The 16,650-nt window shown below is 39.4% G+C and overlaps 4 protein-coding genes across 6 annotated transcripts; 3 read left to right on the top strand and 1 right to left on the bottom strand.

The window, feature by feature from the left end:
• Positions 1 to 759: 759 nt before the first annotated feature.
• LOC134797807 (glutathione S-transferase 2-like) lies at positions 760 to 6,800 on the bottom strand. Of its 2 annotated transcripts, none has more exons than XM_063770170.1 (5): positions 6,403 to 6,800; positions 5,350 to 5,444; positions 4,872 to 5,018; positions 4,362 to 4,492; positions 760 to 4,224 (listed from the first exon to the last, which is right to left on the bottom strand). In XM_063770170.1, exons 1-5 carry the CDS (start codon positions 6,468 to 6,470, stop codon positions 4,063 to 4,065), a joined length of 603 nt encoding a protein of 200 aa, XP_063626240.1. In that variant the 5' UTR covers positions 6,471 to 6,800; the 3' UTR covers positions 760 to 4,062. The 2 variants fall into 2 exon arrangements, with proteins under 2 accessions (XP_063626240.1, XP_063626241.1); XM_063770171.1 differs by having other exon boundaries at positions 5,350 to 5,430.
• Positions 6,801 to 7,131: 331 nt separating this feature from the next.
• LOC134797309 (non-structural maintenance of chromosomes element 3 homolog) lies at positions 7,132 to 10,426 on the top strand. Of its 2 annotated transcripts, XR_010145071.1 has the most exons (6): positions 7,132 to 7,466; positions 7,610 to 7,781; positions 8,265 to 8,377; positions 8,768 to 8,863; positions 9,564 to 9,715; positions 10,335 to 10,426. XR_010145071.1 is itself a non-coding variant. In XM_063769534.1 (5 exons), exons 1-5 carry the CDS (start codon positions 7,203 to 7,205, stop codon positions 9,639 to 9,641), a joined length of 723 nt encoding a protein of 240 aa, XP_063625604.1. In that variant the 5' UTR covers positions 7,132 to 7,202; the 3' UTR covers positions 9,642 to 10,253. The 2 variants fall into 2 exon arrangements, 1 of the variants encoding a protein (XP_063625604.1); XM_063769534.1 differs by lacking the exon at positions 10,335 to 10,426 and having other exon boundaries at positions 9,564 to 10,253.
• A 2,452-nt stretch (positions 10,427 to 12,878) lies between these two features.
• On the top strand, positions 12,879 to 15,040 carry LOC134797805 (SET and MYND domain-containing protein 4-like). Its single transcript, XM_063770169.1, has 2 exons — positions 12,879 to 14,329; positions 14,607 to 15,040. Exons 1-2 carry the CDS (start codon positions 12,954 to 12,956, stop codon positions 14,977 to 14,979), a joined length of 1,749 nt encoding a protein of 582 aa, XP_063626239.1. The 5' UTR covers positions 12,879 to 12,953; the 3' UTR covers positions 14,980 to 15,040.
• A 564-nt stretch (positions 15,041 to 15,604) lies between these two features.
• Positions 15,605 to 16,517, top strand: LOC134797375 (uncharacterized). Its single transcript, XM_063769597.1, has 2 exons — positions 15,605 to 16,424; positions 16,471 to 16,517. Exons 1-2 carry the CDS (start codon positions 15,605 to 15,607, stop codon positions 16,515 to 16,517), a joined length of 867 nt encoding a protein of 288 aa, XP_063625667.1.
• Positions 16,518 to 16,650: the final 133 nt, after the last annotated feature.

Genomic DNA, 16,650 nt, shown 5'->3' with positions numbered 1-16,650 from the left:
AACCGGCTTTCTTTGTTTGCTTTTTTATGGCTTTTTTTGGTTAGAACCATAGACATAGTAACTTTTTTTGAACCACAGATTAATAATATTGTTGAACCACAGAAGATACCTGTCATATTAAAGCTGTAACTTTAACAGACGGGCGTACCAGACGACAACTTTGGTCCGGTCAGCATATTTCTTTCTCGCTCTTACTTATAACTGCGCCCTTAGGCCTCATACACACGAGCGCTATTACAACGCGCATTAAATAAAGCGTTTGAATGACACAAATTGATACATGTGAACGTATTCACACAGCGGCGGTGGCGCTTTTTATCAAGTGTTATTGAATATTCGACTTTAAGCCTTGGTGGTTAAATCGAATTTAGCGTGCGGACGAATTCGCTCGTGCGATGGGGCCTTCGGATAATATGGTCCCGTCTCTCCTCGTACCCTGCGATGCCAGTCATAGGCAATATTTTATATAACCACAGATTTTCTAGTTTGACCCCATTTTCCCTGTGAACCGATTCGCTTCGGTCTATCCCATAAAGTAATAACTTTTAGTTCTTTTAAAATTAAGCATAGTCTGGTAAGGCCGGGGTACTATACTGGGTCAAGCAGATCTTGTCAGTAGAAAAAGGCGGCAAATTTGAAAAATGTAGGCGCGAAAGGATATCGCCCCATAGAAAATTTGAATTTCGCGCCTTTTTCTACTGACAAGATTTGCTTGACCATCTATAATTATTTTATTTAAGCTTTGACTAAAGACAAATGTAAATATAAATAATTTATTTTCATCACAAAGACAGTTAGGTATTCAAGAATAACCCATTGACTTATATCTCAGGACGGGTCTTACGGGCACTAAGAATAGTGCTATATAGTTCACCGATGTCACTTAAGAATTCGAGTTAATCGCGTTGTAGCGATGTCACACCGCTGTACTGGCCCCATTCATGCACCATTATTATTTCCCGTAAGGCCAGTCCTGAGATATACGTCAATGGAATAACCGCATTAACAGTTTTACAATAAAATTCTCTCTCAAAGTACTAAGTACAATAATTTTGAACAAGTCTCAAAAGGTAGTATAAACAATACATCACACTTCTACTACGCAGCCTTTGAACACCAAAGACGTCAAAATACGTTGATGGAAAGGCGTTTCTCAAGCGCCAAAAACGACAAAAGGTAAACAAGTAACTCTTATAGTTTTGCTATTCTGTCTGTTCGTCAGAAACCTTCATTTCTGGCTGGATTATTCCATAGCATCTTAAATAGCTGACTAAAGTAGTATGTAGTACTATTATAGTAGTATTAGACTTCGTCGTGTTGAAAAATACAAAATACAAATAATTATTATAACGGTAGATGTCGCTACTCGCCTCCCTTAGGCGTGGAAACAAAAAGGAACGAATGGAATTTGCACGCTTCTGGTAAGCTACGGTTGGTTAAGAGAATTCGGCCCGGGGTCTCGAATGGTCGCAAGTTCGAGTCTTGCCCGAAGCGGTGAATTTTTCAATTTCTCTTATAATTCCAGACATATCTGTTTTATAATAATAAGTTAATGTTACAATACGTCATAATTATATTATGCGTTTATAACTTGGCGTTCTAAAGGGCTTATCACAAAGTTATCCATTTTAAGGAATAAATTTCAACAGCAAATATTTAAAGGTAATGATTAAACTTTTCAACAGATGGCGCCGCTTATCTTGACTTCTAATTGGTCAATTCTAATCTCTGTCATAATTCATGATAATATCAGGGGTGCGAAACTCCTGATTTCGGTCAAACTCGGCTCCGCTCGGCTCAGCATTGCTCCGAGCAATTATTAGGGTTGGCACCACTTGACTTCCTTTTGCGTGCACGACCACAGATAAGATAATCACTTGATTTTTGACAACCCTAAATATCCGAAAGGGATAGTGCCATATATTAGAAAGGGATAGCATGATTCGACCCTGAACCGCTGTCAAACTTCGACCAGTATTGGCGAATTATGTTACGAAATAAAATATTAGTAAGTAGTGAAATAAATATAAAAGTTATGAAACAATCTTACACAAATCGACCTATAATTGTTTTCTGGAAGGGTACGCTGATAGATGTCATCTCCATACAATTTATTACCTCAAAATGCCGTCGCCAAATTGTATTGAATTGACATCTATCAATCGTACCCTTCCAGTTTGTAAAATATTATAGTCCCCACATGACATTTAAGCTTTGCTATGTTTATAATCTTCAGACAGAGTCACTACCAACAAAGACATATGTAACTCCGTATAAGATGAATAAAGTCTAAGAAAAAAACGTGCCTCGGAAATCAAGAAAAAGTCATTCTCGGATAGATGGCGCACACACCTTTGGCCTATGCTCGGCTAGATGGCGTTGACCGTTTTATATTTAACAATTTTAACACATAGGTATCAGTGAATGAACATGGGTCAAAATTATATAAAAATAATAAAATCATTTATCCATTTATATAATTTTTTTCGATAGTTTAATACGTTTTCATTTTGAGTTGTAGTCGTGTGTCGATAGATGGCAGTAAATTTACTGTGACTACAAATTGTTCCAGTGAAATTCCGCAACATGGCGCGTAATCAGATATTAACTGGTCCTGCTGGCTTTACTAATCAGTGATAGCTTAGCTGTCATTTGATTATTTGACTATATTACAGGTCACACCTTATAGTAGAATGATAACAGTTACAATCAATTCCTTAATTAGGTTTCATGGCACAGGTATTTTGTTAAATTTAGGTACTTAAGTCAGATAACAATAACCTAAAAACATGATAAAGCTAAAGCACGCTCCACACTCGCATTCGTGGCTTCGTGCCGCGATTCGCGCCCGAGTGTGGAGGGGGCTAGAAATGCATACAAAATTACGTTTGTTTTGAACAACAGAGCAATATTTTAAAGATTCTCTAGTTGAAAAACGCCTAAGTGCTAGTTTCGTTGTGCAATCTCGATGTTGCAGATCAATTACTAGTTACGTCCAGGAAATTCTTCACTTTACGTATATAGTGAAATCTAATAAAAAAAGTATAGGTAGGGTAATTCGCCAGCAACTGGCCACCTGTTAGTAACTGGCCACCCTAAACTAAAAATGACTTCTATTCACCTATAAACAGAATTCATTTTAGTATAAGGTGGCTAGTTATTGAAGACTGGCCAGTTATTGAAACCTTATACTAAAATGAATTCTGTTTATAGGTGAATATAATTTATTTTTAGTTTAGGGTGGCCAGTTATTGGCCGGTGGCCAGTTACTGGCGAATTACCCTACCTAATATAATTTCAAGTGTATGGCGGCGGATAGACTCATGTGGCTTTTAGAAGTAGGGTAAAATATTGATCATTTTGTCTTGAAATTCAAATGTATTATGCATGATTATTTAAAAGTGATTACAAATGAGTAACAGGTGTTGAAATGATTACATATTACAATTGACTTCTTTTATACAATTTATACTAACAACCATAACATTGAAAGAAAATTAAATTTTCGGACTTGATAATAAGCTAATGAGATCACTATAAATTAAGGGCAACTTAAAAGGCACTTATTTTTAGAAAAATCATATACAACCAGATTAAGAACAAACACATTTGAGAATGTATGAATAAATTCAGAAGAAATAGTTTGACACAATTTATCAAATTGTATTCCTTCGACCGCCAAATACATCAACTGATGCGCGCGGGTACAGTTCATTATCAACCTTTGCGCATTCCGATATCGTTCACGATGACGATAGGCGTGGCGTTTTTTAATGTGTTAAATAATGAAATTTTGAATGAACGAGCAATAGACATTAAAACTCTGAATCCAGATGTGTATGCGCAAAGCCGTAACAGACTACCGCACCGCACCGCACCGCGACCTCTGTGCGGTGCGGCGCACGTATCGATAGTGTGTAAGGTGGTCGCCTTACGTGCGTTAAGGACGCAGCTATAAGTTAGAGCGAGAAAGAGATATTTTGACCGCACTAAGGACCGGTGCGATAGTCTGTTACGGCTCTAATAAAAAAAAACATAATTCGTTCAGAAACAACCAAACGCCTAAGTACTGTCATGCGCTCGTTCTAAAGCAGCCTTCACAGCTGGAACCGCAGTCAGTTGGTGAACAAGTTGTTCGATGTTGGCAAACTGGTCGCTAGACAGGTCCAGCGCTTGCTGCACGTGCTCCCACATGCCGGCCAGCAGAAAGTCCGCCCAGGTTAACTGTAGGATGGAAAACGCCTTTATAATCACATTTTCTAAGCGACAGTATACTAATGACTCTCTTTAACTCCTTTGCCAGATAACAACACGACTAGCGATGTAACGATACCGATACCGTATATATAACAAGAGTTTACCTTGCTGAGTGCCAAATGACCGCGGTTGGTGGCCACGACAGCGTCTAGTTTGGCGAGGCACGCTAGCGCCATCTGTTCGTCGAATGGACTAGCTTGGGAATCCAACTCTTCTGCGCCTATGGCTTGTATCTCTAAAATAAGACAAAACATAATTATTTGTTTTTTTTTTACTGAACTAATGATGACGCTGATTAGTGTATAACAAATACATATAATTCGCCGAGCGAGAATAAAAGGTCTCAATTTCAACTTGGGCAAAAATGCATTTTTATATCTGTCTGTTCTCCTCTACAGAACAAATTCTCAATTGTATCGCGTCAAATTTGGTGAGCAGGTAAGATAATTGGTAAAAACAGGTAAATTATAAATGAACAACTTTTTTGTCAGTTCAATTTTTAAGAGTTCGCAAGATCTCAGAGCCGCTCGTTCATTTACGAGATTAAAAGCCCTGGAGTGGCACAATTTAACTGGCGATTTATGTACATGATTTGAGGCATCGTAACAACTTACTGTTCAATAGGTCGATGAAAACATCAACAATCTTGTCAATCTCTAGGTCTTCAAAGGGGTCTGAGCCCGCGAGGCCATGGCTTCGGCCCAGACAGCGGAGCACCGCCACACTGTGAAGACCACAGCCGGACGGGCTGTCCAATAACTCTGCAAATAAATAAATATTAGAGGACATCCTTTCATAAATTGACTAAGCCCCGCAGCTTTTGGAGCTTACTTCAGAAGGCTTGCAAATATAAAATTACCATGCATAAATAATATTCATTTGATCCATTCATAAACAACTTAGACAGTGCAATGGCAAACTAACATAATTTCCCCTAATGCTGAACAGTTTAGCATTAGCCTCAAAAGTTAACAAGCAAATATATACATAAGGTCAACAGTACGTAGGCCGGCAAGGTTTTAGATTTCCCACTAAAAATGTTGATCTAAGTAGTTTAAAAGAAACAAAAACAAGGTATCATTGATTCCGCACCTTCCCTGGTTTCCGAGCCAGCTTTGGTGAGATGTTGCCCCGAGTAAGACAGCAACATCTGAATACTCTTGTGGAAGCCTTCTGCGGGCAATGAGCTGCAAATATATATTATTTCTTATTATAATGAAATAACCGCCTCATCACCTATTGTCTTAGAAATTCCGCATAATGCCCGGTTCACATTATTCCAGTCCAGTGATCCAGCGGGCTAATCCAGTCCAGTGCTGGACTGGAGCATATCGTTTACATTATTCCAGTCTTTTAAGAGTAGCTGGATTGGTAACACATCGGTGACAATGATTTCTAGAAAGAAACTCAAAAATTGTTTAAAAACTGCTCATTTACTACTGTTACAAGAAGTAAGTGATTTAGTAGATGAACTAAAATGAGGCAATCGGGTTCGGATGAGAAATTGGATAAGCGAAAGAAACATAAAAGCATATCGCGGTTTTTATAAAAATCAGACGTGATATCCCAAAGACATGCATGTTCTCTGTATAAAGAGACAAAATGAAGAGTTTGATCCTCATTCAATTTCATTATTAAATTTGGAACCTGTCTCCAAAACAACTATCTCGTATTCACTGTTAAACGTTCAATCTAGCACTGGATTGCAACTGGAATGGCTGTCTACACTATTCCAGTGGCGCTGGATTGGGTGAGCTGGAATGAAAAGTTGACGGTCTCTCCAGTCACTGGACTGGAATGCTCACTGGAATGGGTACATTCCAGTGCATTCCATTGGATCCAGTGCACTGGATTGGATAGCTGGACTGGAATGCTACTGGAATAATGTGAACCGGCCATAAGAAAACAAAACAAAAAAATGATGTTATTTGATTTTGATATTTTTTTGCCGTATAATATAAAAGTGTGCCCTATAAAGGGTTAAAACGAATAATATGAGCGAAATTATGTATAACATTCTGAACTTGGACTATTTTCGTCCTGAAATTAAAGTTCCAGGGTTTCAAGGACACGCCCGCGCCGACGCAGTAGCGAGAGGAGTCCAAGTCCAACACTTGTTGCATGTTTATCACCTTATTTACTTACATTTCTTTGCTTTCCTGTTTATCAGTTTTTTTTGTTTTGAATAATTTTCCTAAACTGCGAAAAGACATATTATAATTGGCTATAAATTTATTTCGATGATTTTGAAATTGCACTCTATCGATCGACCCTATTTTAATAATTGGTTTTTGTTAATGAACAAAAGTAATAATGATCGCCGGTTTTATATGACGATTTTCTTACGAAAATTATATCGATTTATTTTTATGTGATTCATCTCTGCGGAACTCATTATCAATGTGTAGGAACTTGCTGACGCACTGCACAATTTACAACTTATTCCGCATTGTACGAAATTAATTAAATCTATTTGAAAACCAATACAAAAGAAAACAATTTCAAAACATAATTCAATTAACCGAGTGACATTTCTCGAGTCGAGAACCCACAGAAAACAAATTTCCGTGCGAGAACCGGAGACTCTCTTATGCTCCTGACAGTTGGAAATTGAAATTAAAAAGAGGGCTACTAACATTAAGAAGGCAATGGTTAACCAATTCTATAGCTGGTCAAGCAGATCTTGTCAGTAGAAAAAGGCAGCAAATTTGAAAAATGTAGGCGCGAAGGGATATCTTCTCATAGAATATTTGGATTTCGCGCCTTTCTCTACTGACAAGATTTGCTTGACCAACTATAGTTACTTCTCTAGCTAGTCTGTGGTTACAAGTCTGACAATCAATTCTGACATTGACGTTTTTGTTTAAAGTGGGAATTCACACGAAATTCACATCGTTTATTACCGAAGTTTATTTACTACAACGTTGTACACTTGTTTCGCAAACATGAGTAAAAGAAAACATCAGAAGTCTTTGCCGCCCACACATAATGCTTCATCAGCTTCGCTAGATGACGGATCGGACGAAGAGGACCATGGTCATAACATGCAGAACGCCGTTAAGGAGTGCGCTCGATATATCCTCCATCGGGAAGGAAGCAAAATCCCTATCAAAAAAGCTGATATCGCCAAGCATTTGGCTACGGCTTGCCAGACTCCATCGCAGTATGTCTCCAGTGTCATAAGTGCTGCTGAAAAATTACTTAAAAAGGTGTGTTTACTTTACAGCAATAAACAGTCTATTTTTGAAAACATTTTGTAATTTTTACAGTTATATTCAAAGTTATTTTGTACGCTTCATGATGTAAGATATTGCAAGCATTGTATGTATTTATTTGATCCATTTACTTTCAGGTATATGGTTACAAGTTGGTCTCAATAAAAGGTAAAAGTGGGGTGCAGTACATAGTGGTGTTGACAGAGGAGTGCGAGTCTCTCCCGTCCAATGTGTCAGAGCCGGAACTGAGGACCATGCTGATGGCTTCGCTCACGCATATTTTCATGTCTGGCGGCAGCGTTAAGGAAGGTATGGAGTAGAATAGGAAAGAGAGAATTTATAATATTTAGTTAATACTAGATAAACAAATAAATTATAACTAGATACATATCATATGAAACATCATTTGGTATCCATCCCAATTTCTTGAGTATATGCAAGAGTATCAGTTCTTCCAAAATAATGTAAGGGATTTTTAGCGTAAAATGGATTTTGTTGGCATATAATGTAGGGTTTTTTTTAAATTTAAGTATTATATTTATGTCACCCAGCAGTTTTTTTTTAAATTATGGTGTCTGGAATATGAGTGGTATAGTAAGAGAGCTGATGCAGACTACATCTAGCAAAAAAGAAAATAAAAATACTTTAATCAATTTTTCAAAATAATTTTATATGGCCTAGTTGTATATCTATAAATTATAAATGTATTTTTGTTTTTAAACTTAAGTTTATAAAATTCAGAATACTTGTGATTAGTTTAATTGTTTCACTTGATGTAATCTTTTGTTCCAGACGACCTGTGGAAGTTCCTGAGCGAGGCTGGTCTGCTGGAGGAGAACGACTTTGCTGGCAGGAAGGCTTTCATTGCCACCTTCACTAGACAACTGTACTTGTCATTCACAAAGGTACATGATTTGTATTGTATTGTAGTTTGGGCGATTGTCTGCAACTCGACGACTTGCGCCTATTTTGCGTGAAGATTTATTTTTTAACAGCCACAAGTGCGACTCTGACTCGCCCACCGAGGGTTCCGTACTTTTTAGTGTGGTGACAGACAGATGGACAGTGGAGTCTTAGTAATAGGGTCCCGTTTTTACCCTTTGGGCACGGAACCCTAAAAAAAAGTGTTTCATAACAATCATTACATTTGGACCCCTTTAAAAAATCAAGATATACCACCAACCACTAATTCATGTATGTAAATGGTAACTACTGGATTTTACCAGATTGATCTAAGGGGATTTCTTTTTTTTGATAATTAATGGTAATTTTGTTTTAAATTGAAATGTTATCAGGTTGGCGATGGCGATTTAGCCTGGAACGTCTTTGAATGGGGTCAGAGAGCTCACCAGGAAGTGCCCAAAATGTTCCTATTACAGAAGATGGCAGAGGTAACATATAATATGTTATATCTTCCTAAGGCCCATTACAAATGAAAAATCGAAAATTTGCTGCTGATATTTGAAACTATAGTGTAGGAAATAGAGTTGATTTTGTGTTGTTTGAAAATTGAACAAAACAAAGCAAAAGCGACTGTTCCAATTGAATATGATTTAAATTTCATCAAACTGAAGAAGTTCTATAGGTAAGACCTTGGGCCTTAATAGGAGGATAATTATTATACTGGGTCAAGCAAATGTTGTCAGTAGAAAAAGGCGGGAAATTCAAATTTTCTATGAGACGATATCCCTTCGCGCCTACATTTTTCAAATTTGCCGCCTTTTTCTACTGGCAAGATCTGCTTGACCATCTATATTTACTTATCATTTTCAGTTTTTTTGTGCAAGAAACGCACGTGTAGACATTGATCCTGTGGAACTAACAGAGACATATATACATATAGATACTACAGCTAGATACAAATACGGCGGTGGCAGAATAACAGCGTCCGTTGCTGGAAATCTTTTGGGACGCTGTGCCCCGAAGCCCAATTATGACCTTGTTTAAATTTGGAGTTGAATTTTGATTGCCAACGCTTCAGAATATCGGAATCGTGTCCGTGATGCTCAAGGGGTTTAGAGTACCATTCACTAGTTATTGACTTTATGCTTGTCCCTTTCTATCATGTAAGTGTCTTTGTTTTTGTTTCAGGCATTTGAGAAAACCCCAGACCACTGGGCCGAGCAGTACAAACAAGCGACTGAAAGTAACACTGCGGCCGCGTCATAAAAAAATAAGCTTATTGTTATCGTAAATTACTATTCCAGTCGTTAAATGTTGTCAATATTGTTATTGATCTAAGTGTGGTATTATGGTATAGTTTGTAGCTTTCTAATAGACCCCGACAGTTAATCCTTTATCTATTGTTAAGTAAAATCGCTCATGCCACGTGCCACAACCACCTGCATAAAAAATCGTTCGTTCACTTTACCCAGGTAATTGAATTACAACTCCTATGGAAATTGCAATAAGATTCAAAATGAACTAATGGATAAATATTTTGTTAGGATATGTGTGGTCCGTTCAACTCGCCGGCACTCACTCACTCACTCACTGAGTGCCGGCGAGTCGAACGCTACAGAACCAGTCTAAAATGTGTCATCGAGATGCGAAACAAAGGCGCGTTATCGGAAAGCGCACCTACACTGGTTTTTTGAGCGTTGGACTAGCCCGCGCTCAGGTGCCAAATAGAATAATTAAGACCCTTTTTTGCAGGTAAGTAGCACGTGCTGTTTTACTTAACAATAGACAATAGGATTAGCCGTCGGGCTCTATTAGAAAGCTACAAACTATATTCCATCTATCCAATATCTTTGTCCAATGTGTACCTATTGCGTCTCACATTTTGCTTAATGAGAGAGTGAGACGCAATGACATTAGACAAAGAAATTGGAAAGGTAGAATACCACCCTTAGGTACTAGTATACTTGCATTTGCCGACAGTAAGCAAACGAGACAGCCCTGCATGGCGCTGTCTCGCTCGCACACCGTTGCCGCATCTGTGGTTCTACTACGAACCGCTTCGTTTGCCAGTTCGTCTATTTGCCTCCCTATTGCTTGAATATGCAAGAGCGATAAGAGGCATTCACACGGGCGCTTTTACAACGCGCGTTAAAAAAGCGTTGGAATGACACAAATAGATACATGTGTATTTATTCACACGACGGCGGTGGCGCTTTTAATCAAGCGTTGTTGGATTTTCGACTTTAAGCCTTGGTCGTTAAATCGAATTTAGAGTGCGGACAGATTCAAGCGCTTTTTTGACGCGCGTTGTAAAAGCGCCCGTGTGTATGAGGGCTAAGGCCTCTGATTGCGGCGACAGTGAAAACTGCTTTATTGCCCTTGTCTTAAAGGCGTAACAGACTACCGCACCGCACATCGATAGTGTGTTTACTTACAAAGTGGTCGCCGTGCGTGCGTTAAGAACGCTGCTATAAGTTATAGCGGGAAGGAGTTATTTTTCATATTTTGGCTGCACCAAGGCTTACGGCTTTTAAGCCCGCTCTACACTCGTGCGCGAATCGCGGCTTCGCGCAGCGATTGGCGCACGAGTGTGGAGCGGGCTTTATACCTATTGACAGTCGCGTGATAAATATAAGGCCCCGTTCGCACGGCAGCTTTTTCAACGCGCGTTAAAAAAGCGTTTGAATGACACAAATGGATAACCATGTATGTATTCACACGATAGCGGTGGCGCTTCTTATCAAGCGTTGTTGGATTTTCGACTTTAACCCTTGGTCGTTAAGTCGAATTTAGAGCTTGGACAGATTCAAGCGCTTTTTTAACGCGCGTTGAAAAAGCTGTCGTGCGAATGGGGGCTAAGGCCCCATTCGCACGACAGCTTAAAAAGCGTTGCGTTAAAACCCGACGTTGGCGCTTTTTTACCGTTTCCAATATTTGTGTTCATATGAACGCTTAAAAATCACTTGTGAGTCGTAATGCCACGTACGCATCTCAGCAAGGCCATACTTTATTTGCTATTACGACGTATTATTTGAATATAGCTTGAATATTTCAGGAATTTGTAAGCATAAGTTGACATTTTTAAGGTGAAACTAATAATAATCTTGACGATTAACACCAAAAATTTACACTTGACAGCCAACTGACAGCAGCGCCGGCGCTTTTTTAACGCTTGTGAGAACAGATACACGGAGTTCCGTATGCTCTATTCAATTTGACGTCAACGCTCAACGCCGAAAATCGAACAGTGCTCGATAAAAAAGCGCCGCGCTTAAAAACCGCCTTCGTGTGAATACATACATGGTTATCCATTGGTGTCATTCAAACGCTTTTTTAACGCGCGTTGAAAAAGCTGCCGTGCGAACGGGGCCTAAGGGTACAGGTTAGAGGATATAACCAAACGGAGTAGCCATTAACAGGCGTTCTCTCTGTCGGAAATAGGCGGCCAATGGTCATACACAATGTATGGAATGGACTGACGTTTATCTGACATGGCTATTTTTACGTTACGTATACATTTGACATACCCCTCACCCGCAAAAATTGGTAGACTATTTTGTACAGAAAATTACAGATAAGGCGTCTCCGTTTGGTTATATCCTCCAAGGGCACAGGCAAAGTGGTGACCGTTCAGTGGCCCTTACTGTCTCTTCTAATTAGATTATTATAGGTTTTAAGTCGTTTTATAACAAATAAAAGTTTTTCATGTGATCATTTTCATGTTTTATTTGTTGGTGTTATGTTAAAACGGCCGTTTTTTTTAGTGTTCCGTGCAAAACTTTGTTCACGGAACACTTATGGGAGCACTTCGGTCTTGTTTTGAGTTCATACAACGACGAATCCAGCAACATAAAAACTAGTTTGATTTATTCAAAAGGTACTTAAATACACAATACAGTACGTAGCGGCCCCCTTTTTTCAATATCTTTCGTTAAATTTATATAATTACGATTATTTAGCTGTGGCGCTAGTGTACACGTTGATGGGCTCTTAAATTTAAATAATCACGATTATTTAGCAGTGGCGCTAGTGTGCACGTTAATGGGCTCTTAAGCCCCCTCCACACTCGTTCGCGAGTCGCGGTGGATCTGCGAAATCGACTCTATTTACTTACACTCGCGTTCGCGGCTTCGCGCCGCAATTCGCGCACGAGTGTGGAGCGGGTTTTACGTTAAGCGCCATCTAGCGAAAATCTGCCCACAGAAGCAATCTAATAAAGTAAATGTAAATAACGGGAAAAATAGCGAAATATCTATAATAAAATTGTTCACTTTTCATACAAATATTTTATTTAATGCTGACACATAAATCTTACAAACTATAAACTTTGTATTCGTAATACGTTTCGGAACGTCCTCTTATTGTTTTCACTCCGGCTGTCACTGCAACGAACGCTGTTTTGTTCAATTTGATTTAGGTTCGCGGGTATAATTAACAGGTAAGCGTAAATATCAATGGTATAATCGTTTCTTGTACTATAGATTCTGACCCTGTTTGAATTCCATTGTATTTTACTCATACGTGTAACATTATTTCGTTAAATTCACTTCCAGCCCGAGGATTGCGTTACAAAACGCAATGTGGCGAAGTCCCGGTTTTAACGAAGAATTGCTAAAAAGGTATGGGTGCCTCGAAGATATATACAATGCTATGCGAAGCAATGACTTAGCTGATGTTGTTTATACAGCCTTAGACATAATAAAGAAAACAGGCAGCGTGCCACTATTGTTAACAGAAAAGAAATCCGATTCCAAGTCAACAGAGTTTCGACAGCTAGGTAACCAAGCTTACAAGAAAAAGAAATACCATGAGGCGCTCGTATTGTATAATAAGGCTCTAAAATATGCTCCAAACAAGTCCAATGCTATGAAATTAGCTTTTAGTAATAGGTCTGCCCTTTTTATAACAGTGAAGGCTTATTCGGCGTGTATAGACGATCTTGACACTTGTTCCGAGATGGGCTATCCCCCGGAGATCAAGACTAAGCTGAACAATAGATATAGAGAAGCCTTAGAAAGCTTGGGGACGGATGAGTGGCTGCCGGTACAAAAATTTGCTAATGGTTATTTTAAAATGTTGCATGAGCCACATAATCCACAGATATCTAGTGCTACCATGGATGTTGGGGTCATAATGGAAGACAACTGCCCCAAAATAGTTGCCGCAAGAGATGTCAAAGTGGGGACTGTACTGGCAGTTGAACCAGCCTTTGTTATTGATATGAACTCTGAAAATGTAAACATAGCTTGTTACAATTGCCAAAAACTTGAATACAACTTGATTCCATGCGAAGGATGCTGCCATGTCATGTTTTGTGACACACTCTGTATGAAAGAATGTATGGACCAGTATCATTCAGTAGAATGTAAGATTATAGACCTTTTTGAGACTACAGGATGTACCGTGGAATGTACTGAGAAAATTAGACTGGCTATTAAAGCTGCAATCAAAATGAAATTTCAAAGCACATGGAAGAAGTTAATTGACGAATCAAAAATCTATGGCATGGAGCGAATAAAGAATAGTTCTATAAATGAAATTTATGACTTCCGGGAGAACTTATCACTGCTATGTTTTAAAGAGAACAGGAACTTTATTTATGGTACTATGTATAATGCTAGTTTTATTCTAGCAGCAGTACTGTACTACATGGCTAAGACGAATTTCTTGCCATACGATTACAATGAAAGACAGGAAGCTATCAAATGTCTTGGCAGGGTTATGATGTATCTAACATTATTTGGGACCCCTACGATAATACGAGACGCTGCTTCAATCAACAACTCTTCAGAGATTGAGTTTCATGATTGGGAGAACTTTGGGCTGTTCCCGCTGGTGGGCAAGCTAAGGAACTCCTGCAGGGCTAACACGCTGACAGTGGGCTTGAATAACGAGGTGGCGCTTGTTGCCCTGGAGCCCATTTCTCGAGGAACCGAGATTACCATTACTTACCTGTAAGTCTGTAATTTTTATCTTTACAGTTATTCCTAATAATTCCTTTAGTATTTTTCTTTTCTTTCATATTACCCACACTGTCAGGTTTATAATCTTTCACAGGCTTCTGTTCTGGCTTGGGTCACCTTAAGGTAAAATCTTCAACCTACATGTGTTCATCACATCACACAAATAAATGCCCTTACCGGGTTTCAAACCCAGGACCATTGGCTCTACAGGCAGGGTCACTACTCACTAGGCCAGACCAGAATAATATGTATAATTTTCTTTTTGCAGAGGTCACTGGCTAGACAAGGGAGCAGATTGCAACTCGGTAAGAAACAGAAACATGTACGTCCTCTACACCTCCGTATGCAACTGCATCATCTGCTCCGGCGACTGGCAACACCGATGTGACACCCTCACGCCCACACAGCTAGCCTGCTACAAAAAACTCAAACTCCAAGAGATTGACTTCAATAAGATATCAACACCTTATAAGAATATATGTAAGACTTTATCCGAGTTACATAATGTGCCTTTTTCTGAAGAGTATACTAAAGTATATAAGTCGTTGCGTGCATGTATTTTACATTTACAGCATGTAAACACAGAGAACGTGGTGTTAGAAAAAGCGCGGGCGAAAGACACATGTGCTCATGTCCTATGATGGCATGAAAATGTAGTGCTAAAACTAAATGTTGATTATTACATAATAATTGAATTATTAAGTAGTTTTTTTATTTCTTAGTTTTGTTTATAACCACATACCTTTCTTTACTAGTTGTTAGAAATCGTGTAGTATGCCCTTTACATCTCAGTCTATTATTATACAGGCAACACCTACTCTACGATCAATGTTGCCACCCTACACCTATCCGGTTTGTCTTTCGTTTCCCCTCTGCTCGAAATGTAATGGTTCTGCATTAGTCAATTTTATTTTATAATTTTAACATGTAAACTTAATAATTAAATCCTATTTAATCGACCCGTGACATGGACAAAATGTAGTTTGGTTTATGGCAAATTAAAACTGCTATTTTGTTGTGATTAAGAAGCATTTTATTTCCGACGTCATCCTTCGCCGCAGTCCTACGCAGAGCCCTGCGCCTTCATCCTGCACATCAGGTTATGGGCCCAGAAGAGAGTGCCGCGAGGATACTGAAAACAAAACCACAGAAAGGTACGTCGGAAATAGTGTCATTTTTTTTGAGGTTAGAATTGCACTTCCCTCGTTGCATATAACCTCACTTTTCTTCGATTGTTCAACTAAAGTCACTACAAATTAGTCCAAAATGTCGTCACACAGTGAAAATAACGGGCACATTCCAGTTGAGAAGCTGGATGGCTTGGCAAACTATTCAAATTGGAAATTTGCCATGAAAATGTTGCTAACGCTGGATGGTCTATGGGGCTGTGTTGAAGGTACGGACACCAATGCGACCCACGAAAGCCGCGCTTTAGCAAAGATATGTTTAACGATCAAGCCCGCACTGTACCAGTACGTGCGAGATGCCACGTCGGCAAAGGATGCCTGGAAGAAACTCGCCGATGCCTTCGAGTCCAAGGGCCTATACCGAAAAGTGCTCTTGCTACGTCAACTGCATAAAATAGAATATAATCAGTACAGCAGCATGTCGGAATATGTCGAGGCGGTGATGCGGCTCGTTCAACAGCTCGATGATATAGGCAAGAAGATAGACGATGATGAGGTAGCGGAGATCCTGTTGAGTGGTTTATCGCAGGAATTTGACAACCTAGTGTCAGGTCTGGAAACCGCCTGTCTTACAAGCAAACTCACGGTGGAGCTCGTGCGTGCCAGATTGCTACAAGAAGAACACCGGAGAAGTGCGAGTGACCAGGAGGGTGTGAAGGCCTACCTAGGAAGCAAAAAGAAGAAGTCATCGCCTATGTTTTGCCAGTTCTGCAAGAGGAGCGGACACACTATCAAGCGTTGCTTTAAGCGCAAGAAGGAGCTGAAGAACAATGAAGAGAATCACACTATGCTTGCATCAGCCATGGTATGCAGCGGCAGCAGCTGCCATGACTTTGTCGTGGATTCTGGTGCGTCCCAACACATGGTTGCTAATAAGGAGCTACTAGAAGAACCTAGAGGTAAAAGTTCTACTATTTATATAGCTAATGGTAATAAATTACATAGCAATTGTAGTGGTAGGATCCCTTTATGCTCCAATATTAGCCTTGTAAATGTTCTCCATGTGCCTGACCTCTCCAGCAATTTACTGTCCGTTTGTCAAATCACTGACAAGCCTACCACGCAACTAGTTGCGAGCCGTGCTTGACAGGCAAGATGGTGCGAGCACCGTATCCTGCTGTCAGC

The sequence above is a fragment of the Cydia splendana genome, chromosome 15 (assembly GCF_910591565.1).
Source record: "Cydia splendana chromosome 15, ilCydSple1.2, whole genome shotgun sequence".
NCBI lineage: Eukaryota > Metazoa > Arthropoda > Insecta > Lepidoptera > Tortricidae > Cydia > Cydia splendana.
Note: the sequence above shows the minus strand (reverse complement) of the source record. Positions and strands in the feature narration are given on the sequence as shown.

Bases quoted from the DNA above. Each gene is read 5' to 3' on its own strand.
- LOC134797807 (XM_063770170.1), bottom strand. From the start codon at position 6,470: ATGTCTTTTCGCAGTTTAGGAAAATTATTCAAAACAAAAAAAACTGAT. The intron at 5,445-6,402 runs GTAAGTAAATAA...ATATATTTGCAG, and splicing joins AAACAGGAAAGCAAAGAAAT to CTCATTGCCCGCAGAAGGCT. The intron at 5,019-5,349 runs GTGCGGAATCAA...ATTTATTTGCAG, and splicing joins TGGCTCGGAAACCAGGGAAG to AGTTATTGGACAGCCCGTCC.
- LOC134797309 (XM_063769534.1), top strand. From the start codon at position 7,203: ATGAGTAAAAGAAAACATCAGAAGTCTTTGCCGCCCACACATAATGCT. The intron at 8,378-8,767 runs GTACATGATTTG...AAATGTTATCAG, and splicing joins TGTACTTGTCATTCACAAAG to GTTGGCGATGGCGATTTAGC. The intron at 8,864-9,563 runs GTAACATATAAT...TTTTTGTTTCAG, and splicing joins TATTACAGAAGATGGCAGAG to GCATTTGAGAAAACCCCAGA.
- LOC134797805 (XM_063770169.1), top strand. From the start codon at position 12,954: ATGTGGCGAAGTCCCGGTTTTAACGAAGAATTGCTAAAAAGGTATGGG. The intron at 14,330-14,606 runs GTAAGTCTGTAA...TTCTTTTTGCAG, and splicing joins GAGATTACCATTACTTACCT to AGGTCACTGGCTAGACAAGG.
- LOC134797375 (XM_063769597.1), top strand. From the start codon at position 15,605: ATGTCGTCACACAGTGAAAATAACGGGCACATTCCAGTTGAGAAGCTG. The intron at 16,425-16,470 runs GTAAAAGTTCTA...TAAATTACATAG, and splicing joins GCTACTAGAAGAACCTAGAG to CAATTGTAGTGGTAGGATCC.